The sequence below is a fragment of the Buceros rhinoceros genome, unplaced genomic scaffold, assembly GCF_000710305.1.
Source record: "Buceros rhinoceros silvestris isolate BGI_N320 unplaced genomic scaffold, ASM71030v1 scaffold17960, whole genome shotgun sequence".
NCBI classification, from domain to species: Eukaryota; Metazoa; Chordata; class Aves; order Bucerotiformes; family Bucerotidae; genus Buceros; species Buceros rhinoceros.
The window spans coordinates 2,810-27,667 of record NW_010388089.1 but is presented as its reverse complement, the minus strand read 5'-3'; the positions used below and the strand labels follow the sequence as shown (position 1 = coordinate 27,667).

At 39.6% G+C, this 24,858-nt stretch overlaps 1 protein-coding gene across 1 annotated transcript in view; it reads left to right on the top strand.

Moving 5' to 3' along the window:
- The window catches only part of ANO4 (anoctamin 4), a 63,262-nt gene extending 38,643 nt beyond the window's left edge, over positions 1 to 24,619 (top strand). The window contains exons 12-21 of the mRNA XM_010144838.1: positions 3,385 to 3,421; positions 5,944 to 6,055; positions 7,076 to 7,133; positions 9,801 to 9,898; positions 13,255 to 13,397; positions 14,409 to 14,561; positions 16,087 to 16,234; positions 18,679 to 18,798; positions 21,802 to 21,907; positions 24,428 to 24,619. Of these exons, the coding sequence (XP_010143140.1) occupies positions 3,385 to 3,421; positions 5,944 to 6,055; positions 7,076 to 7,133; positions 9,801 to 9,898; positions 13,255 to 13,397; positions 14,409 to 14,561; positions 16,087 to 16,234; positions 18,679 to 18,798; positions 21,802 to 21,907; positions 24,428 to 24,619 (1,167 nt within the window). The remainder of the gene's footprint in view (positions 1 to 3,384; positions 3,422 to 5,943; positions 6,056 to 7,075; positions 7,134 to 9,800; positions 9,899 to 13,254; positions 13,398 to 14,408; positions 14,562 to 16,086; positions 16,235 to 18,678; positions 18,799 to 21,801; positions 21,908 to 24,427) is intronic.
- Positions 24,620 to 24,858: the final 239 nt, after the last annotated feature.

The window sequence follows — 24,858 nt, the reverse complement described above, 5'->3', positions numbered from 1 at the left end:
TGGTCTGCCTAAGGCAGACGTGCCATTATTGTTTACGGACATCATTCACTGCTTACGTAAAGTACAATTCCAAACCCAAAACATTATGTAAACTGTGTTTGAATGTTCTAAAAATATTTTAGGGAAAGATGACCATAGTTTTATCCTCTGCCTCTTTGGTTTTTTTCCTTTCATATGTTTTCAGGTTTCAGTTCATTTCATTAATATTCTTCATTTCAGTGTTTTATTTTTTAAATGCAGTGCTCAAGCTTAATTCTTGTTTATAATAGTTTCAGCAATTCCAGCTTCAGTTTTCACAGCAGTTTACCAGTGAGGATATGCTTATGCAGACACAATGTCCATATGAAGGAGAGCTCCCTTGGGCTGAAAACTTCACGAGGCTTGTGCAGACATGACTTGTTCCATGAGCCACCTACGTCCTTTGCCAGGGTGCACCAGAGACAGGGTCTGGGTGCATTGCAGAGGGGCTCTCTGTGGTCAGGTTATTGTCGTGACCTGGAACAAAGACAAAAATTAAATTTCTGTGTGGTAACAGCCCCAGTAAGACATAGATTGGGTGAGGAATGAGTTTCATCCTTCTTTCAAGATGCAGGTACTTCTGTACATTGCTGTCATAGCAATGTGTATTCTGTTGCTCTTGGCAAGAGGTGTATGGCCTTTTCTTACCAGGTTTTTGTCAGCTGACATTATAAGAGGGAGGAGGGATCAGCCTACAAACCGTCCAGGTACTGGAGCCAGGGCAGAGTACCTCTACCAACTCAGTAGCAAATGTCTTCTGCAAAAAGCATGTTAGTTTTGCTCCAGGAAATAGGCTGACTTACTTCCTAGGGGAAGTATGAGTTATTATTTCAGAGTTACACATTTCCAAGTACTGGCTTGCAGACTAAAATTAATTTTAACAGCCACTCATTTGTATGTCAGGAAATACGAAGAGGCTTTGCTGCAGGACTTCACTTCTCCCTTTGGCATAGGCAAGACTGGATTGGTGACTAGGACAGTCTATCAAGAACTGTTGACTTTCCTATGTTTTCCCTAAGGTGGGACTATAGGCTGAGAACAGGCAGAAAGAAGAGCTGGAAGCTGTTATTTTTGTTGAATGTGTACTGAGGGCTCTTTTATTTTATGTTATTTTTTTATTTATTGTTTGTTGTCTGCAGCTTTTAGGAGTTTTCTTTAATCCTTCTAGAGAACACAATAAGCAAAGAAGAAATAAAAAGGAAACTATATATATATGTCACTACGACATCTATTTCCAAGCTCTCAGAGTAAGTCATTGTATATGCAGTGAAGCAGCAACAAAGAAATACTGCACAAACAAAATTACTTGGTTCTCAAAGAGTTTTACAGCTTAGAGAAATTTTTAAAATAATGAAAAATGGCTTGAAGATACCTTTTGAGAAACTTACTTTTATTTCCTATAATACATCATCTAAGTAGAGCACTGTAAAGATGGATTTCTTTACCACGCAATAAAGACCACAGCCTTAGATCTAGAAACAACTCATGGAAACAAAAGATCCCCAAAACATGAAACTGCAGGAGCTTTTCAAAAGAAGGCCTTAGAACATAATTCCTTACTGCCCGTGATGGATTAATGTAGTTTACCAAAGGGCAGTAGTGGGACTTCTTTCAGGGGGGAAAAAAAAATCTACAGGAGCAATTCAGGTAGTCGAATTCTCGACAAAAACTGTGGCTCAACATAAGTGGCAGGAGTGCAAGCAAACATACAGTAATAAAACCAGAATGGACCAAAATGTGTAATAACAGCAGGGAGTTCACTGCTTGGAAGCCTGGACACCCCCCCAGTGATTCCGATACAAGCTGACAGCCTCTCCAAGCATCAGGGTAAAGGTCTAGACCACAAGTAACTACTAGACTGGATGGTCTGAGAGCTAGGAACATACACCGGCACATCAATCATGACAAAACAAAATGACCTTCAAGCATAATGTCTCCCAGATAATCCTGCAGCCTGACAAACATTAGCTTTACCCAGGTTAATAAAACCTGTTAATTCCAGTGACATCACCCATAGAACACATGGACACAGAACAGAATGTGATCCTAAACAAGGACCCGTGGGACTAGCAGTGCAGTAGCAGATAATGAGATCCAACCATTGTTAACAGACTCTCTAACACAGTCTTTCTGTTCCATAAGGAATAGCAACAAAATGTAGTTTCCATACCCCCTTCTGCAGAGCAATGAGGCACATTCCCTGCTGGGATCAGAATATAAACCACTCAGACACTTAGCACTTTTACAGCTGCCCTTAAGAGATGCTTTTAAACGTAGAAAAAAACATCTTTTTCATTACTTGAAACAAAACTGTTTACTCCAAAGGCAGCAAAAAGCTATTCTAAGCAAGAAGGGTTGTTAACATGGGTGAAAGAATTCAGGATGACTTCACTTTTTAGGAAGGCAGCTTGATCTGTAAATCGTACATAACTCAATTTAAATAGGGGTTTGTAAGGATAACTGCAAATGAAAAAAACATTACTGATATGCACTTTAGGAATAAGTATGTACCTGAGCCTGCAATACGAGGAGCATTGTATCCCTGTAGGTACCAGTGAGAGTTAAGGACATTTAGCATTTTATGGGAACGGGCTCATTTAAAGCAAATGGAAATTGTTGTATTAATTTACGCTAATACTGATGTGGGTGGTGAGGTACTTTATAGGTTCAAAACCTCTTTGCAAATACTAATGGTGAAAACCCTCCAAGGTAGTTTTTGTAAGCTTTATGAAGTTAGCACTCTCCCATAGAGTTTGAGAGCATGTTATCTGCAAAGCACAGAAAGTACCACTTAGGATTTAGAACAATGGTGTGGCTCAGAGTAAGAAATGTGTCTAATGCTGGGGATTACTCAACACTTTCTCTGAAGCAATCCTGTCTCCCCAGTGTCTTTTATTTCGGAACCAAAAATATCCCAAACAAAACCAACAAGCCCAAACTGCCCAACATACCAGAGCATGCCTTTACTAGGGTGATGGGATTTTTTTTTTTTTGTGAGATACCTGTTCCATAACTTACTAAAACAAATCCCAGCTGAGCTGTTGTTCTGCTTTGTGGTTTTGAAAAAGCTATCTCACTCTTTTCCACTGTGTATGTAAAATAGGGACAGTGACATCATTTTTTTCTCCATATATTGTGGGTCAAAAAAAGATGAGTATGAGCTTTAAAACTGTTATTATTCCTTGTTTGATTATATCATTACTGTATTTTTACTATATAGTTTTATTATTGTCATTATCAGAATATCACAGAGACCATCTGGAGGTCAGCTTTAACATGTTAAGATGAGCAGTTACTCTACCCAGAAAGCATTTCTGTATTTGTGAGCTGTCGTGGATCTAAGAGGCTGTTTCTTCTCTGTTACAGCTCTATGAAAAGGTTGCTCTTTTCCTGACAAATTTAGGTAAGCAATGTTAAATGTAAAATTGAATTATATTGTACTGATTTTTTGGTCCCTATACTGTGATAGCATTCAAACTGTCTATATAAATATGGAAAATCCTGCTTAATTAGCAATCTATAAAAATTAATGTTTTTCTTAAGATTATAATAAATAAGTGTATAAATGAATGTTTAGTGCTATTTATCAGTGGCAACACCAGTCACCCACCTGCTGGGTTCTTGTTCCAACCTCTTACCTTGTAAGAATTTAAACGAATTGTTACCTTCAGAGAAAAAGCATGAGTTTTCAGAGAGACTGAGCACTCGCAACCCCCAGGTTTTGTGAAGACATAGAAATGCGAGAATCGGTTCTCAAAGCCAAATTTACAGCTTGAAACTGAGATGCTTATTGACTATGAAACGTGCCTTTAAGAGGGGCAGTAATTTGGAGGGGAAATAACTAGGTGACTCATCAACTCGACCAATACATAAACTCTAGTGGTGTTCACATCTTCACTAATCTTTCAAGCTCAGCCATAATGGTGATCTTTATGCTAGAGTAAGGACAACAGGTTTTCTAAGGACAGCATATACAGTCACTGGGGTAGGAGTAGGCTATCACTCATATATTGGTGACTCAGGCAGAGTCTCTGGAGATCCTGATCATGCTGGAAAATTGCAGTACTTGCTCTCAACTGATAAGGGTTCCTTAGTGTCAAGAAGCCTGAAATGACACTCTTGCTGAAAGCCTATTAAGCAAACCATATTATGGTATGTGTAGAAGTGGTTAGAGGAGAGTATTTTGAGCTTCTGGATGCTTGCGTGCGTTGTTGATGTTCAGAAAGATATTTTGGATCAGGTGGTGGCTGTTCAGAGCAAACACGTGTCTGATTTTAGCTAATGTCAGGGCTTTTCTACATCTGGAAAGTCATAGGTGATATGTTCAAAGCACGCCTGTATAAGATAGAAATTTATTCTGATGTTTTGTACTAGATGAGAGTCCTCATTTGTATGCTGTGAATTTAAAATATTTTTGCCATCCTGTATGTATGGAAAAGATACTTGCTACTTACTGTTGAGAAATAAGACTTCCAAGTACATGATTTGCACAGGCTATGCTCTTTTATTCCCTATGACACCCTGGGGACAGACAGTAAGATACGGTCTAGAGACCTTGAAGCTTGATTACTTTCTTCTAGGTTATCTGGTAGGTCTGCTTCCTGTGGCCTGTGCAGAAAACGTTTGTATGAAAACTCAGTGGATCAAGCTGTTTTGATAGGGTTCAGACTGCTTTGTGTTTTTTTCTCTGATGACCTAAGCAGTTGATTTGGTTTGAATGAGCTTTATCAGTGTAATAAGCTCAGAAGGGAATTGGCAGCACGGCTACATTCAGGATGTCCTCCTGTGGTCCTCCAGAGCATTGCCATTGGCTCTGATGGGCATTTGAGCAAAACTTCACCTGCAGCAGCCTTGTTAGAGTCAGACCGGTTCTTCCCTCAGCCTGGTATTAAGTGTCCATAATGTTTTATTTATTTCTGCTTAGCTAGTTATGTACGTACTGGCATACACACAAACTTGGGTTTCTTAACAGGCATTTCCAAACCACTACACGGTTGTTAGTTTATGGTCTGTTTTATGGTTTTGTGGGTGCATCTATTTGAAATTTCCTCATGGGTGTGGCAGGGGATGTTGTTGGTTTTGGGCTTCCAGAACTTTATTGGAAGTTTCTTTGGAAGTAGTGTATGAGTATTACCATCATGAAGCTCAGAACTGCCATTAGTACCTCCACTTCTCCTCTGATTACTCTTGTTCACAGTAATGGTTGATTAATAACAAGTTTCTGCCAACTGGAAAGTAGTTCCAGGATATGGTACTTATGTGTTGGCATAGAAGTTATTTTGTTAACTTCTATCTTGGTTATTTCTTTAGATGGAGATTAACGGCCTACCTGAAGGGAAGAATGTGTCTTTCCCTTCCCCAATTGCCTTACCCCACACATCGCAAAATACTTTTTCTCAGTCTTCTGTGATGAGTTCCCTGGGATAGGGAAAAGGAGTTGTGCAGTGGCACTCCACTGATACCTGCGTAGAGTCCTTAGGTGTCAGCATGGTAGGCAAATCCATGAAACAAGCGGAATTTGCTCCAGTTCAGTGTAACTTCTCTGACAAAAAGGCACTTAGGTAGCTTGTAGTGGGGTGCTTTCTGGCAATGCCATTATGGTAGACTTTACAAAAGGAGACTAGAAGAGCCTGAGTCTGTAAAGTACACAGGAATCCAGGAGGGGTGTTTAGTATGTACGTATCTCAACCACTTAGCCTCCTGGGAACATACATATCCAGATATTAGAAGAGATTTCTAAAGTCTTTACAAGCCCACTTGCTGTGTGCTCCTTTTGGATACAATTTCTCCTATCAGCTTGTATTTTGAAATCAGCAGGCTAATATAGAAATACACTGCCAGCTCTGAAAGGTGTCTGCAGCCTTTGTGTCAAGGGAAACTGTTAATCTGATTAAACCTCTGAAACTCTTCTCTCTTTCTTTACAGAGCAGCCTCGTACTGAATCCGAGTGGGAGAACAGCTTCACTCTGAAAATGTTTCTTTTTCAGTTTGTCAATCTGAACAGCTCTACCTTTTATATAGCATTCTTCCTTGGAAGGTAAGGATGTCTGCACCCTCGTATGTGCAAAATGAAGTAGACAGAAGAAATAAAATTGTCTGTAATGAAACAAAATGGTACCCTATTATCACACATCTCAAAATGGAAATTCTATGCTAGCAAAGCAAGGCAGATTGTGGGTTTGGTTTCCTATCTAAAGCCCAGAAACAGACATAGTTTTAATTTCCTAGCACAACCATTGGCTCACTGTTAACTTTTAACAATTTCACTGCTGGGAACTGCTGTAACCCACAATACTACACATGCAGGTCACTTTACTATCTTTAATGTGTAATTTGTACAAGTAGGTAAATAACACTGTGTCTTTTTCTTATAGAATAGAATAGTGCAGTTGGAAGGGACCTACAACGATCATCTATTCCAACTCTGAATATTTTGCTGTTTCTATTCTATGATTTGGACTGTTAAGAGTGAATTATGAGCTATCGGTTGGGGAATTTTCCACAGAAAAAGAAACATATTAAAAAATTAAACATTTCTGTCTCTTTCTGCAAGTCCCCTAAAGGCAAAAGAAGAGCCTTTGAGCAGAGAAAGCTCGAGTACAAGAATCTATTAGTTTGGATTATTTGCATGTGGGAAGTTGTAGGAATCATTTTGGGAGAACTCATCAGGGAATAGTAACAAAATTGTGTTTTCCTAATGAAAACTAAAATTTTCATTGACTTCAAAGAAATGCAGATACTACAGCCCACATTACAGTGGCAGTAGAAAGCCATTTTCCAAACTGACATGAACAGTTTTATTCAGATTTTCTCTCTTCTCTGCATATGGTGAATATCCAACAGCAGAATATTTGAAACAAAACTGGAAGTAAAAATATACTTAGCTTTTCATGGAAATTATTCTAGGAATTTTCCAAAACATTTTGCAGCATAACATCTTTTACAGTTATATCCACCAGACTAAGATGGCATTAGACTAAAACAACAGTGAGCTTTCTTCTACTACTGTGAACAGATTGCTTACACAACCTAGCTGATGCATATTCCTGTGTTAAAGATTTACAGGACACCCTGGTGCCTACTTAAGGCTGATAAACCGGTGGAGACTGGAAGAGGTGAGTGTTCACTACCTACACACTGATTCATCTGCTGCCCACAGGAATTTAAACAGAGGCAGACATGTAACTCTTTCTAGGTATTTTTGAGTGTGCTATTGGGTTTTCAGTTGCTGTCTAACTCCACACTGCTAACATTACCATCTGCTATAAAACAATCCGCATATTTTTATATATATGCTCTTTTCAGTGCTATCAGCTTTAGTGTTTGCATCACATTTGGATAGTAGTATCAGATGGTTTAAACATTGCTCATATTTTTACATTGAAAATACTTAATCCTTGAAATGAATCAGTCAGATAAGAATCTGACAACTTTTTGCTCCTTAAAAAAATCCTTTCTTCTCAGCTTTTCTAGCCCAGCTGATCAGAGAGCTAAAAAAATATAATAACTTCAAAATCCAGACACATAAAATGTTCAACTGTTTTTGCCAACTTTCAGGTACAAACTTCCCAAAAGAGCTGCTGGCATAGTGTTCCGTGTCTATCAAACCAAATGGATTTGGAGAGCAATGAGAGGTTGGCTTTGCAAGTCACTCAAGGACCAATCTCATTTTTTTGGCAAACACATTCAGAATTCAAAAAACATTTGACAGTTATTGGAGGTGAACAGCAGCAGTCTCTCGACCAGTCATGTAGTTTCCAGTGCTGCTATTTGCACACTCAAATCCTATGGCTTCTTTCCTGCTTCACAGCTGAACAACTGAAACAACTTTCCAAATACATGACAAATGGCAAGTGGAAAATGCAGGTCTTACACTGCCAACATGAATTTACAAACACTTCCACACATGTAAATATTTTGGTTAATAGAGCTCATCTAACTACTAGCCAAAAAAAAAAAAAAGAGTAATTTGAAAAAGCCATCCTAATTACTAAGTAGTTCGCTATTCATTCTGTACATTCAAGAAGAGAATTCTTGATAAATGGGCAGATGCAAATTCACTGAACATCTCTCTGAAGTCTGAGGGGGGCTGAGCTGACCTAACAACTTGCTGCTGCCCAAAGAAGACAGTTCTGCTCTTCCTTTGAACCTTCCCCCAGAAGTTTGCTCCTTCCTCTTCCTCTTTACTGGTTGTGAGGAGACTATTCAGTTCAGTCTGTATCAACAAGAAACTCTTCCTTTTCCTGGCTGAATTAGTTTTCAGGTGAGTTACTGGGCTGAATCATCTCAAAGAGGGATCAGAGAACAGGGAAAGAACCTCATCTCTCTGCAGGAGCAGAAATGGGAGGAAGAAAGAAGCAGGTTTAGGAAGGAACTGGGGTGTTACAGGTTGGGTCAGTTGCTGGTGGAAACTGCTATGAGTAGTCCCTACTATTTTGTTTTTCTCAGAGCAAAAATGAAGTCTAATAATAAAAGAAATGTCTGATTAAAAAAAGTCTCTACTGTATTGACCATATCTGTGGTAGATCTTACTAGGAACATAGTTTAGAATATAATGCCCAGATCCCCTGCCAATAGCCCTCTCTTCACCTGTAGGATGAAGCCAAGTCTAAGACATTTAATAATACAATATAGTCTAGTCCATGGACATATTCAGACCACAATTTATATATTAGTGACATTATGGTTGTAATACCACTGCTACTTCATTAATACTGCATCTACCTCTCTCAGGTTATATTTGTTTGTGTGACTGATTCTTGAAAACAGAAGGATGATGACTGAATAATAATGCCAGAGAAGTTAATAATATATATATATATCTACCACCCTGTTAATCTAAAGAGAAGCTGAATGAGGTCAACAGAGACCTCAGTGGAGAGTGAGGTTCTGAGCACTGTATAATGCAGTATGTATGATAAATTCACATAACATTTTGTTACAAGTCATAAACAATTATTCTCCCTAAAACTTAAAGACAAATATTTTCAGTTTTATGACAGGGATCTGTTTGACTTACCCATAACAACCAGGATTTAATAAAATAGCTGGGACTCCACTGTTTGGATTCACAAAGTCAATTGAGCAAAATGCTGTTTGAGGGCAGAAAGTTTTTGGTCCTTTTCTGTTCCTTCCAATATTAGATGAAAAATAGTGGAATTACCTAAATGGGTACTAGTTGAGCATGTCTCCCAAAACCAGCACCACTTCTTCAAGGTCTGGAGCCACTGCTAAAGCAAGCAAGTTCTCAGCAAGAGATGCTGAGAACTCTAGTTCATCACTTAGAGATATTTAGTTCTTCAAGAAGAGAACAGCTTCATGTGGTCCACTCAGTCATATACATTAAATAGTACTCAGTATTAGGTCTGTCCTCCAGGTATAACCTGTTTGCCTGTGCAGTCAGGAGTAATTTTCTCTTTGTTCTTTGATGTGATGCACAGTCAACCTTCCCCAAAATCTATTGAAATCATTGGAGAAACTTGGTAACCTTTGCCTCTGTCCCAACCACAGCTGCACGATATGTTAGAAGAACTAACGTGAAATCTGCATTAGTTTCAGCCAGTTCTGACCTCTTCAGAGAATTAGATGATAGGCTTAAAAGGCTGACAGTATGATACAGTCCTGTATGTTCCCATGAGTTCATATTTTATAAAAAAAAAAAAGGGAGAGAGAGAATGGCATTTAATTTCTTTTAAGGAAATTATATACACTTCTAGTCTTGAAGAAATACTTTAAAACTCAGCACTATTTCAGTTTAACCTTTTGTTTCTTTTTCTCTCTAGTGCCACCCTAGTGGATGCCTTATTGACCTCTGTATGCAAATGGGTATTATAATGGTGTTAAAGCAGACTTGGAATAATTTCATGGAACTGGGTTACCCGTAAGTAAATGCAATGCCTATGCTTCCGTAGGTCACTAAGTTTATCCTTTCCTTACGACCATAAAAGCAAGATACAATAGTGATTACAATAGAAAATCCCCCCTAGGATACAGAACTCTTAAGACAGATTTCCAGACATATAGAGATAGATGGCGTTTGGTGTTGGTTTTTTTTCATATTAGATATAGCTTGCAAAAGTGAAAAAGTAATAGAAATAGTTACAAATAAATAAGCTATGGGAAGTACTTGAATTCGTTAAATTGTATTTGATGTTTTAAAATTCCTTAAAAATAACTGTAAGGACTGCTTTATTCCTTACACAGAAAATATTCTGTGTATCATTTTTACCTATGCCAGTGAATTCTAAATTGGATTTCTCCTTGCTGGGTGATAAAATATGCCTGAAAGGGCAGGTATGAGCTGAAAAAAGTGCACTGCTGACATATACACTCCAAGGGGTAGAAAAATGTACTGACTGGTATATAGACAAGTTCCCTGGTGATCTTCAAATATTACCGAGCTGTGCCCTAGCTAAAAAGGTTGACGATTACTCATTTCCTATTGGTTCATTTCTCATTGATTATTATTTAATAAGAATGTTCAATATGATTAATACAGACAGCTGATGCTAGAGACAGTGTGTCAGGTCATCAAGAGAAACCAGCAAGTGTGGAAATGTAGGCGAGAGCTGACATTGTCAGAAAGTTTGCCCTTGCAAAGTTCAGAGGGATTTGCTTCACTGCAGGATCCACAGCAGAGCTTCAGTCCCTGAACTGCAGAAACGTGGTGCAGAAACGATTTCAGGCAGCCTCAGCGCTGATCGCATCCAGCCCTAATGAGAACAGAATAAATGATTTAAATGCATGGAATAATTGGCAATCAAGGTACTCAAAGCTCACTATCTCTCTGCCTTCCTGAGTCTGTGCCTATGGCTGCTTGCCAGGATTTTGCAACTGTTAGTGCTGAAGGAATTACCCATGGTGACGAAGAGGGAACAGCAGCAGCAGTAGGGATGCTTCTCTTTCCACTCCCTGCCTCTTTTGTCAGTTCCCATTAGAACTTTATGTTACCTCTTATAGAGATTTTGAAACCTAATAAAGAGCACAGAAGAAGGTTAAAGAAAGTGACTGAAGGAGGTAGGAGGAGATGAAGAACAAGTGATTTAATAGGAATAAAGTGTTTCAGGTGAAGTCAGTCTCTTCATTTCAGAGTCACAATGATAAGCACAACACAAAACACACAATCACAGCAATGTGAGATGCTTCAATTTATTCTGAGAGATTTATTTGCTCTCCATACCTTTTGGTCTACCTTCTAGCCCTGAAAGGCCACAGGCAAGTGCATTTCCTTTTTGTGTGAAAAAAATATGATCATTTCTGCTAAGAGCATGGTTGAAGCCAACACCATGTGGATGGCCAGTGGATTTGGAGGCCATCCTATGGTCTTTAGCAGAACATCAGTGCACCTCCACCCGTGTGCTGGCTACTGACTACTGAGAACCAGGCAGAGCCAGCACTGCGCAATGCCAAAGCTGATAGCAGAGAGTATTTCCCCATAAGACAGCCATAGGAAAAGAGCACCAGCAGCCTCCTTCAGAGAGTGTTTTTCTTCACCATTCTAGGTTGGCAGACCAACTCTGGTGCAGGCATGTGCTCCCACAGGTACCACAGCAACACACAGGGCAAGTCAGAAATGCTACTGCCTGTTCCTTGGTGACGGGAATCCCAGCACCTGCCATGACATTTCTCACTGATAGATGTGGCAGTGGCTTCTCTTCTGAAATTCCTCCCTGAGGGTTAAAAACTAGGTTTCAAAGATATCTAAGAGAGGCCTTAGAGTGTGTGCTAGAGCATTGGTTGTTTAGTGGTTACATTTTTAATAAAAATACTGGCAAGTCAGAGTGGTGCTTCTGCTTCATATAAACACCACCTCGACATCTGTGAAAGTGTGCATCAGTCTTTGTCTCCTGCATAGATACTTTCGCAATAACTAAGAAAAAAAGTGTAAACTATTGCTTCGTTTGGAGGTGGATAACTGCAATTTCAAGTTGATGTTTTTCTTGGAAGAACATACACCTGTATTAAAACCTCATTACATTGCATCGCTCACATTTTGCTCACACATAAATCAGAAAATGACATCTCATTGAATTTCACTAGGAGCCTTAGATATTTAGGAACACTGGTTCTGAGTTCACCCCTCTGAGGAAGGAGGAAGTTAACAGGGATCTATCTCAGAGGTCTCCCACTCCCCTCACCCTTCAGTTTGCTGCCCTTGCAGGAATTCAGTTCCCAGCCCTCTCACTTTCTCATGGGCAGGACACAAGAGACAAAGTCCCAAAGGGTGCTGTGGACTGCAAAGATGTGCCCTTAACTGTCCCACAGTTCATCAGTCACAACCACAGTCATTCATAGGAAAGGCCTTTTCAGATTTTTTACACACTAGCGACTGGCTGCAAGCTGCTAAACCCAAATATTTTAATAATTTCTGGTACTCACAAATTTTGGCTTCAAGTTCATGCTTGTACTTCTAAATTTTTTCTTGTACTTCTAAACTCTAGATGTTAACGCCTTGCACTCAGTGGCACCAGCATTTCTTTAAGGAAGACAGGAAAAGCTGTAACCTCTCTGGTAAATGGCCTAAATGGAAAACTAATCTTTAGGCTTTAAGAAACCCAGACATTGGCCAAACCCTTATCCAAATTCAGTGGCCATTTGCCTACCGTTCACAGACCAAGCCAGGCCACTGTGAAGGCACAAAGCGAAGCACAGTCTCTATCCTAACTGTAACTCATGTCGTTTGCTGGCCAAGTGCAGCTCCCTGACCAGGAGAAGGAAAGGTTTTTATTTCAGATGTGAGCAGTCATTTGTCTTCTGGCTCAGTGCCTCCCATAGTGTCCCTACACATGCATTTCTTCAGGAACATTATCTTCCCCCTGAAGTGCCAGTACAGCTTCCCCATTTCTTGACATGGAGATCAGGCAGCTTTAGCACTTTGTATATCGATTTCTCAGTTAGAGCTCAACTATCTCACACAGCACTGTATTCTATCTTATAAACAGACTCTGAAGTGATTTGCCATTCAGGGTGGAGAAAAATAAATAATGAAAAGGTGTCAAAATCCCTCCATCATTTTACCATCTAGGCCTGGATTACAGCCCATCAGCCCTATCTGTTTTCATACCTACTGTGCCACGTCATCAGCAATAGGTATTACTAACGCTTTATTTTCCTGTGCATTGGGAAATTAATTTCGCAGGTTAGTGTGCAGTCGTGCACACCAAGCCTCTTCCAATTTTGTGATAAACAACCACTAATATTATTTACCTTGTTTCTTTAATTTATTTGAAAATGTAGGCTAATTCAAAACTGGTGGACCAGAAGAAAACTGCGGCAAGAGTATGGCACACAGAGAAAAACAAGCTTCCCACAGTGGGAAAAGGACTACAATCTGCAGCCTATGAATGCTTATGGACTCTTCGATGAATACCTAGAAATGAGTATGGCACTGACCTTAGTCTTTTCACTAGATTTTAATGATGTTGCTTTTTTATTGATGCGGGTTGGTGTATTCTTTTAATTATCGTTGTATGGAGCTAAAGAGGCTGCAAAATGGTTTTCATTCCCTCAGGTTGGGTGGTGACCGGGAGAGAGTTTGCAAGCACCAAGCCAATGTAGCTAACCACTTTGTTGCTGGTTTGCTGACCTTGCAGCTATGACACACTTCTCATTCTGACTTTGTGTGGGGAAGGCCATTTTCCAAACTAGAGCCCACCTCTTCAGCTGCATACATTTCTACTCTTTAGTAAAGGAAGTTCCTTTGGGTTTTTGTTTTTAAACTGAGTGGTACAGACCTGCATGCTTATTTTATTTAAAATTCACCACAATTTACTACCTCACATTTACAAAGCAGCTTGCTGCCAAAAGACATTGCTCTATCCAGAGGAGAGGCGAGGATAACTGCTCAAAGAAATGTTAAAGAAATATTAAAGAACAAAAACTTTTGTTCTATGTGACTGAACTGCATATATCATGATTTATTGTTTTTTTCTTTTCTCCCTCATGAAATTCTTTTCAAACTGGTGAAATTTGGCAGTCTGAAAACCTGCCTTAGAAACTTAGGGAAAGTTTCTAACTGATGCCCATCTGTACTATAAAAAGGAATGTATCCAGCCCTAATCTTCGCAAGTAATGAGAGATCCTTCTTGATGCTGGGGTAAAAATGTCCCTTTCTAAAAGCAGTTTGTCCACCACCAAACTTCACTCCAAATTACAAGATCCAGATGTTGCTGTCAATCCCAGGGTTAGATAAGCATTTGTTCTTGTCATCCTTGCTGTGAAATTTTGGCAAGCAATTTGCTGTACAAGTGTCATTAGACTATTGTATGGTATGGCACAATAAGAAATGTTTGTGTATTTATACATAACATTTATATACGTATATTATTTGGTATCTTAAACCTTGGGATTAGATTCTAACACTTATACACGATCTTTTTTTTTTTCCCTAGTTCTTCAGTTTGGCTTCACAACCATTTTTGTGGCAGCTTTTCCACTGGCACCGCTTCTGGCCTTACTTAACAATATTATTGAAATTCGGCTTGATGCATACAAATTTGTTACTCAGTGGAGAAGACCTTTAGCTTCAAGAGCCAAAGATATAGGTGAGCTCTTTGTATGTGTGTTTGTTATGCGTATGTGTTATTTTTAAGGCAAAGCACTGACCACTTTAAAGAATAGCAGATTAAGCTTTTTTCAGTCATCTTCCCTATTAAGAACACACAATTCGATTGTTCAGAAAAAATCTTCTGGTATCTGATGTCCATCTACTTATTAATAGTCTATATTCAAAAATGTCTTTTAATGATTTTCTGGGTGACTTAACAGCCAAGATGTTTTAATTAAGTGACCGGTGTACTCTGCAGGTTTTCCGTTGTCGCGGATACACTGTGTGAACACATGCCACTGCTCAGTTTGAATATAATAAACAGACAGAGCGGTGGAACACGAAAGTCAAGTTAAAACAGCCACCATCTTGTAGGGGACCTGTGTGTTTTATATTTACCTGGCCAAAACCAAACTCCCCTGTGACTCAGAGATTATGCCCAGTAGTTCCTGGTGTGTCACACAGAGTGGGTCTAGATCTCAAGGGACAACTTGCTGTCATTGAGGGACACCTACATTGCTAAACAGAGGGTTCACATAACTTTGAGGTCACCCAGCCACACACTACTGCAAGGGCTATCTGAACATATTTTGACTATACATCTCTTCTGTCCTTGCAGTGTCCAAAAGCAGAACACCCTTAGGAAGGACTCTGTAAAACAAAGCCATCTGCCCAACGCTGAATCCCTGGTGTCTTTGGAGGGGTAAATAGGATACCTCACTGCCCATCTGCATTGCAAAAGCCAGTAGCCCATACCATGATATAGCAGAAGCCCAGGCTTTGTGCTCTCAGAATGGTCTACCATGTGCCTGGGTAAAGCTTTGTATGTGAACAGTGTGGATCTATGAGTTTAGGTACAAGCTGTGACATCAGCCAGTACACAGCATACACTGCAGAAGTAATTCCTGAAAAACACTTGTATGACATAAATATTAAAAGCACAGAAAACCAGGATATTTTTTCCCAGCTCAGTCAGCTGTGTTTTCTCAAAATAAGTTGCATTCCTATTCAGCAAAGTTTTCAGGGACAGCTGAATCAATAGGCATGTCTAACCTTCCATTGGTGTGGTTCTCAGTGATGGTCCTCATGACCAGAGCTGCTGTGCGCCTGAAGCACAAGATCTGTCAGACAGTTGAGGGTGATGCCTAGGGACTGTGTGCGCTTTTATAGCGTTAGCATGCCCTGAAGATTTTGATGCCAATAGGTACACACTGACCAGCTGAGTATGAGTTACACACACAAGACCCCTGTGACAGACAGATCATGGATTGATCCATGAGCATTTTTGCGGCTTCCTTGAGGTTATTTGCAGGACAAACAAAATTCCCACCAGTGGGAACAGAAAACTGGTCCGCTGAGGTCCTGCTATTCAATAAGAAAAAATGATTTAACTTAATGACTCTTGGATAGAAACTACATAAAAAGACCTTGAGTGGGGGGGACAATTGCTTAAGGGCATGCAGTATCTCAGGCACTTAGGTTCTTGTTTTTCCTGGAGCTAACATACTCTCCTCCTTGAACAGGAATCTGGTATGGGATCCTGGAAGGCATTGGAATTCTTTCTGTTATCACAAATGCATTTGTTATAGCTGTGACATCAGACTTCATCCCTCGCCTTGTTTATGCTTACAAATACGGACCTTGCGCTGGCCAAGGAGAAGCTGGACAAAAGTAAGCTTTTCTTTGGGAAAACAGATGCACATGAAAATCACTTACTACTTGAACAGATACAGCAGAACTGTCTGTGTATGTTCTGGTTCCACTAACCCCTATTTACTGTTTGTGCTTAGGTAACAGTTACCAACCACAGCTATTGATGCTTTGCATATTCACAGCGTGTGTTGCCAAGTGACTATAACTGATGACGTTAATTCAAGGAAAACATGGCAGAGCTGTTACGGCAATTTGGTGTAACAGTATGCTGCGTGAGCTGCACTTCCCAGCTGGTGTACATGGATATAACCGTTTTTTCATTCTGAAGCAATGCTTGTATTTATCAGTTACGGATTTAATGAGCATTTGAAACTTATTCACTAGGCTTTTTTCCTGATGTAGTGTTCAGCATGTATTGCTCAAAAAATGTAGTGTCTAACAAGAAGAAGCAATTCCCAACTAATAAATCAAGATACACTTGCAGAGCGAAATAATTTGCTTGTCTGATTTTCTCTTGATTAAATCTTTCAGGAGGCATTTGTGAACTGAATCTCTGCTGCCTAAGTGGATTTTCTTTCCATGTTCCTAAACACTGAGATTATGTTAGCATACGCACGCTACCAGCAACAGCAAGTATTGAGTATAGTTGCTACATGGCAACTTGTAAAATCCAGGCTGTTGGACTCAGGGAAGGTCGCTGAATCCAAGCTGAACAAAAACAGACAGTTTGCAAATGATTTCCCAGCAGCACTGTTTGCAAGGACCCTACTGTTAAAAAAACAAACAAACAAACAAACAAAAACAAAAAACCAAGCTAAACAGTAGACAGTGACAGAGATCTTCCATTCTGCTATTAGACATATGGCAGATTGATTTTTATCCCTACTACAGAAGGCGAGTTCTTCTGTTGCTGCTTTTCTGCCGTCTTTTGGTTGTCAATACTGTTTAATCATACTGACGGCAGAAGGGCAGCTGGTGTGGCAGCTCCTGATTAGCAGCACTGCTAACTTGCTGTCTTGCAGGGAGTTTGGCATTTTAGTCGGTACTGGGGGAAATGTTCCATTTATTTTCATGAAGAGATAAAGTACCTTCACGGCTAAAGTGTTTGGTCTAGTGCCAGTTGTTCCTGAGCCTGTGTCTCTGCTTGTGCCATTATGAAGATTCATAGAACACAGAGGTACTGCCAGCAACTTTCCTTGCAACTGATTTTTTCAGGACCACCGTGCATGAAAAAACAACGCCTTTAGAAATTTCATTTTTATGAAGACTCAAATATGATTCGCTGGCTTTGAAACTAGTTCTCTATAGGGGAAGTAGTCTGGCTCACGGAGGAAAAACTCTTATCATCTTTTCACAAACCTCCTGTACGGTGTTTTCACACATCTGCTGCTTTCCTGTGTGAATTTCTACATTAAATCATCAGATAGCAACCGTTTCAAGGAGCCAGCTTGGATAAAAATATTTATGTCAGCATTCTGGATATTGTTATTAATAAGTACTTTTACAAAAGCAGGAAGCTATTTAAAAAATCCACAGGACTACTGAATTTTCTCAAAGTAAGGAATCAAGAACATCTGCTATTAAATTACTTAAAGGAGAGAGGTGCTTTTTTCTTTCAAAATACATCTGTAGGTATTAGATCCATATGGCACCCAGTAATACTAGAAAAAATATTGTAACCTAATTAAGTTCCAAATCCAATCAGTATGGAGATTTTGAGACAAAACCAGGTGGTGCTTAAATGTAATTTCACCTCGATTGTAAAACCATAGTGTAAAGACAAAACCACCTTTCTGTGCATTATACTCTGCATTAAGCTGAGCAGTGTGCCCCAACCTACCTGGGCTTGGGCAGTGCAGAGTGAACAGCATCATACACTTGCTATAGCTCTCCTCAGCTTTGTTAACACCAAACTTAAGCCCTCTAGTGACTTCCACAGCCCTTCATTAGATGATGTACATTCTCCTACTCGTGTTCTCCAAACTCTGCCTGACCCTTGCAGTGCTCAGCCACCCTGAGATCTTTTAGTACCAATATCCTCTGATTAACTGGATATTTTGTAAAAAGCCCATTTAAGTGTATTGCCTTTCCAACTGATTTAGTGTCCCTTTGTCCTAGTACCACAAGGGTAACAGTGGGAATATTACGATTACCTTCCTAGTGCTACCCATTATTTTCTCTATTTCCATTGTGTCACCTTTCGGGTGAATTTTCTTTTTAAAAGTAACAAGTCCCAATGTTCACCATTTCTTCTCCCAGAGAAATCCACCTTTCCTTCACTTTTTTTGTTCATCTGACCTACTTGAGCATTTTTTTTATATTGCCTCAACATCCCTTTCAAATATTAATAAGCATCACAGTTACACTGTGGATTTCATGAAACCTAGAGAACATCATCCTGGGTACAACAGTCAATGGAAAAATCTTGCTGTGTCCTGACTACAGGATTTTTTCCCCTCCAGGTGTATGGTTGGCTATGTTAATGCCAGTTTATCCATATTTCTGGTGTCTGACTTTGAAAACCGTTCGGAGCCAACATCAAATGGAAGTGAATTCTCTGGTTCACCATTAAAATATTGCAGGTAAGTGTCTGATCAGAATATCTCTCTGCTTTAAGACATGGCAAGGGAGAAGCATCATGGTAAATCTGGGGTTGGATCTAATTCTCAGAACTTAAAAACAGATTTGGAAAGGATTATCTGTGCTATTCACAGACATGCTCAGATTACTGCTTGGCTGTTACCTGCATGATTCCTTCCTTATTTAAAGGAGAAGCCAAAAAATTAGTATCTGACAGGTGTTCCTAATACAGGATTTCTGTGGTGTCATGGCTTGAATCAGACACAACCATCATGGAGAAACACGTTATCAAAGGCCCAGTAACAGGTAACTGATTACCTAGGTACCAGTGAGACGACAAAAGGATAATCAGATTGTATCATAGCACATGCACAAGGAAGTCAAGGTTGCACAGAAGTGACCACACACTTAGTTCACAACCATAAACAGGGTCTGTCTCAAGCTACCTTTACAAAACCTCAAATCCAGCACTTTCTAATTGTTGAATTATCAATATGTTTATGTTATTGCTTGCAGGTGTAATTATTAGTAGTATCCATATACTTGTGGTTTGAATCAAAATAAAATTATCAGTTAATAATCTGTATGTCTTTGTCCTCAGCCAGCAGACTGGAGAAATAGCAGTCTGAGACTAGTCTGTAACGATAGATTTGTATCTGATTGTTTTTAATGGTCCAAAGAATAAAGGATCTACATGAGTGGCTTAAATGAGGTCCCAACCAAAAATGCCAAACAACAAACACAGATGCCATTTGCTTTTATTGCAACTTTGGTTTACAAGCATGTAGATGCAGATGGACTTAGTCCCACTATTTTCCACTGTGAAGAATTACAATATCCTTTCACCAGTGCCTAAAGAACAAAAGATAATCTGTGATACAGCAAAAGTCAGTGACACTGTGTGATATTGTGGCATTTTTATCAACAATAAGTTTGTGTGGTACAGGATAATGAACTGGGTGGAGTGGCATTAACACTTCTATTTAACTAACTGATATTTAAGGCTGCTGCAATTTATTTGGCAGAAATAATATCCCAGTGTTGAATCCACAGGTAATGTTTTCTGTGCAGCAGAACCATTTTGAGAATGCTCCATTACACATTGTTTGCTATAGCAACATTTAATAACATTTTATAATTCTGATCATTCTCTTCCCCCTCTTTAGTTCCTTTCTTCCCCAACTTCAAGCATGATGCTGCTACTTAAAGCTGATGGTGGAAATCCCATCGATAAAAAAAAGTTGTCTCCTCAATATCCCGTAAACAGAACACTATCAGAGTTGGTGCCATAAATCTCCAGAAGATAAATCTGTTCTTTTGGGGGACACTGAATTGTTATGTATATCTACCCTTGAAACAAAATTAACGTCTTACTTTTTTTTAGCTGAGTTTATCAACTACTTAACCCACCTGAATTCTGCTAAAACATCAGTCATTGTAATTGCACTTCAAGACAGATATTGACAGTGATGTAAGGAAATACCATATTCTACTGTGCAATAGCATAGGCATTTTTCTGGGAAGGCAGTCTATCTGAACAAAAAACAGTGACTGTATTCAGTTCACTTCTGCTCATCTGGAACCCAGATGGTGCTATGCTGTTATGGCTGTTGATAAAATGTTTCCCCTCTTCTTCATATGTAGTACTTTGTTCCTAGCACGTAGGACTTGGGACTTGGCCCAGGGACTTTCAGGATGCTTATGATAATGTAAAACATCTTAAGTCAGAATGCTGCTTGCTGAAGGAAAGATCATCTCAGTTTTAAGAACTTGCACTAGAGATACTGCAATTTGAGAGAGGTTTGTTGCTGACTAAGATGTCAAGACACAGTTTATTTCATTTTGTGTAGCTTTCTCTGTCATCTATGAAGGTGAACCTGAAGGAAGAAAAACAGTTCATCACAGAGATGAAATAACTGTTCATTCCTTTTGCTCATCTGAGTTTTCTTTAGTTTTCTTAAAACTAACTTAGAGATCAGGATTAAGTGTATTATTTACTACAGTATTTTTTATACTTTTTATAGTAAGTTTTTTGTCCCTTCTAGGAAACATATTAAGCAGAAAACAATTTTTACACTACTTTTAAATTAATTTTCTGCAATAGTATTTTGGAATTAATATACTGCTAGCAGAAATGGACTCCAAAATATGTGACTTAAACAGGTTCACGATTTGTTAATGTAATTTTGGAATCTTCCTGGATTCAGGTTTCCCAGTAGATATCTCTAAAACCTAAAGTCTTTAAATAAACATTCTGTGAGACAAGACACTAGATCCCTTTCTTACACAGCCCTTGTCCTGTTTGATGCAGTTCTGGCTCCACTAAAGTTAGGATGAATCATACTTTACACCAGGAATGGCCAACTAATTGACCAAGGTCCAGATGGAGTCCACGAGGCAGTTTTATATGAATTTCGGGAGGGCTATTGGGCTGAAAAAATTGGTGACATTTATGTTTTTTAAATGAACTTGAAATGGGAAGAAAGTGGCCCTCAAAAGAGCAGAGCATCCCACCCTGTTCCGCCTTCTGAGGAGATGCCTGCAAGGCACACATTGTGCTGCCAAAAGAGATGCTGTAGGGTCAAACTACTGGTGCTGAGCACCCAACACCTTCTGTATCTGATTCAGCAATTTTGCTTCGTGCAGGCACTGGCCTGGTTCTTTGCACTGAATTTCCATTAGCAGCTGAGGCGTGAAGTGCACTCCTGGAGGGCATCTTGCCATTAGGTTTTACCTGAAAATAAACGCATTTGGGTCAACATAAGCACGGCAAGCGGAAGTGATCAGGACACTTGCTTCAAAAGCGTGCACCTGCTCTGGCATAAAACACTAGTGTAGGCCCAGCCTAAGAAGCAAGCAGTGTTGTGGTGACTTGTACAGTCTGAACTGAGGTCATTTTGGTGCAGGAAAAGGAATGATCAAGAGCAGCTGGGTTTTGGTTTTGTCTTCCTCCCAGGCAGCAGGGCAGGAGCTTGCTAACTACTGTACCTCTGCTTGTCTTTCAGGTACAGGGACTACCGAGACCCTCCTCACTCCCCCGTACCCTACGGTTACACGCTGCAGTTTTGGCATGTCTTAGCGGCACGGTTGGCTTTCATTATTGTATTTGAGGTCAGTGACCATTCAGGTGGCAAAACCAAAATCAATAAAATTAAACAAACTTCCCTTTGAATCTTTTTCATTGGCCTGATCTATGATGGCAGCTGTGTTTTGTTTCTGCTATTTATACGGTGCTTTGTGATCTCAGATATATTTTCTGAACAGTCACAGGTATTTAGGTTCTAACACAAAGGGGAATGCAGCACTTCTTTGAAAACTGTTGCAGTGACTTGCAAAGAGGGGAAATAAATGAAGCTTTTATTCACTTTCTGAGGCCTGGCATTCATAACCTGGCTAGGCTGGGAAGCCCTATGCTAGTGTGTGAGGAAGGGCTGGAGTAACATGAGAAAAAAAAGATTAAATCTGAACAACTGAAAAATGATGATAGTTTAAGATATTAAGATTTACACATCCAGCTTTTTCTTCTGTTTTTTTAATACCATTCATTTCCCCAGAATGATTAGCATCACAAAGATTATGATGATGTAAAGAATTCAATACCTTTGCCACTGTTCATAATATTAGTACTTACTGCCAGAATCTCAGTAATCTTTAAGACAAAACAGAGAAGATAATACCAACTTCCCATGACTGGTATTCCCATGCTCTATTTTGAAAAACAGAGACAGGAGGGTAGATAAATAGGGTAGACAAACAGGATTAAGTCATTTAGAAAATAAAACACAGTTCTTAAGGCCTGAATTTCAGATGCCTGAATATTCCCACCAGAATCCAGAGGTTCAGCATCTCCCCTTCACAAACACTTTGAAATGCCTTTTACACTGTGAAGAAGCCAAACAGGGAATGAACAATTTTTAAAAATTCTTTACTCAATCCTCTCCTGTGAAATCATAGCAACAAGGTATCCAACACAGAAATGGAAGCTGTAATCACCATAATTTATTGGCGTAATATTCATGAGCACATACTGTATTTCTGATGCACATTACTGAGCAAATTCATTCCAAACCAGGCCTTCAAAGCACCACTTTGGATCACAGAAGAGCATTTGCATTAGAGGAAAGGTGAAAGGGAAATATCTTCTAGATTATTTCTTGCGTAGGGTTGTCTTGGTGCTTCAGCAGAATCTTGAGGTCTGCAGTGAATTTCCCCTGATTGCTGTTTTCAGCCCCTCCCAGATGAAGGGGTACAAGGCACAGCAGGTTGGGCTCTCTCTGGGCTAACTCATTAGAGATTGGTCCAACGGCTCTTCCATCATCTCTGCCATACACAGAGAAACATGAAGGGAAAGAAAGAAAGAAAGAGAGAAAGAAAGGTTTGATAGAGGCCTGCTGTGCTTGATCTCTTTGTTTCTTGAGCTGTCAGTACTGAGACCCAGGGTATCTGTCTCCAGAAACGATGACAAGAATGGCCTTGGCAGGTCAGCCTAAGCAGTTTTAAGATTGAAGAGAGCCTGACTTATTGATACACACTTGGCATGAGGGCTGCACAGCATATGGGCAAAGATAGCTGAGGCAAGAAAAATCAGCCCTGCTCAATTCTCAGGGCTCAGCCAAATCTGTGACCTGCTGTGAAATAGGTTTTTGTGTCTGCCCAAAACTTGTACAAGAGATTTGACATCGCTTTGCCCCAATGAAAGCCATAGGTGGTCTCAAAACCAAACAAAAGTATTTCCTATCACTGAAAAAGGAATTATTTATCCAAGCTAAACTGACAGAAGAAGCTTTTTAGCTTTTCTTTAGGTCTGGCAAAAGAACAGCAATTAAAGTATTGTGGGTTTATTTCTCATAAGGGAAGAATACATAGGAAAACATGTTACATTCTCTTTTCAGTGGCTTTCAGAGAAAGGGTTGTGCTTAGAGAACAAGAAATACCTTTATTTCTCCAGTCTAAAATGAGCGTCCTTCCTGAGGTGGAGGCATTTTCTGCTTCTCTGCTCCCTCTCTCAAGTGTTGTGAGTAAATCTCCAAGCAGCATTTTTGATCAAGCAATAAATGGCACTCAAGCGATCCTCCCCATCACACAAGCTTTGCTGTGGCATGTCTAAAACATGAGGGACAAAGGATCAGTTACCTTGTATTTAACTGTGATGTTTAGTAAATGGGAATGTGTCCTTGAATGAGAGACACAGTATAAGGAAAAAATACTCTGTTTTGCATAGGTAATTCATTGGTACCAACATCAGTACCAATGCAAGAGTTTTCTGGCAAGAGGAAAGTATTTTATCATTTGATCCTCCTCTTCCTGCAGAGTAATCCACAGGTCTTGCCCAAACAACCTTACAGCAAATCATGACCTCAGGGATTTGAATACACAGATCAAACAACACTTTTAAGGCCTTATTTGAACCCAGCTGATCATAACCTTTGCTGCAATCCATACTCCACTGACTTAGGCCGGAATTTTTGTGGAGAAAAAAAATCATGGGCTGGTTTCTTCAAATTTAGTAATGAGTTTAGTTCTAACACAGCAACTTTTTGTGAATTGGAAGGAGAAAGTGTTCAGAAGATAGATAAGATACTTGTTTTCTTCTTAAGATTTTAATTTTTCATCCCTTTTTTGTTTTCACAGCACCTTGTCTTTTGCATAAAGCACCTGATTTCCTACTTAATCCCAGATCTCCCAAAAGATCTGAGAGATCGGATGAGGAGAGAAAAGTACCTGATTCAGGAAATGATGTATGAAGCTGAACTAGAACGTCTGCAGAAAGAGCGGAAGGAAAGGAAGAAAAATGGAAAATCTTATCACAATGAGTGGCCATGACGGGGTGAGGGAGAAACTTCTTAAAAGAAGATAGGTATTCTGTTTATAAAAATTTCCTGGTCTTCCGCAGTGGAGAGTGCACTGAAACAAATAGTCTGTCAGCAGCACATGTACACCCCTGTTTAATGGGGTGCACACTGTCACAAGCCTTTTGAAATTAGAGGTTTTGCAAGACTTAGTCTTCTCCAGAGCTAATGTCAACACGAGCAGATCAGAGCAATGCTTAAGTCTCTGCACTC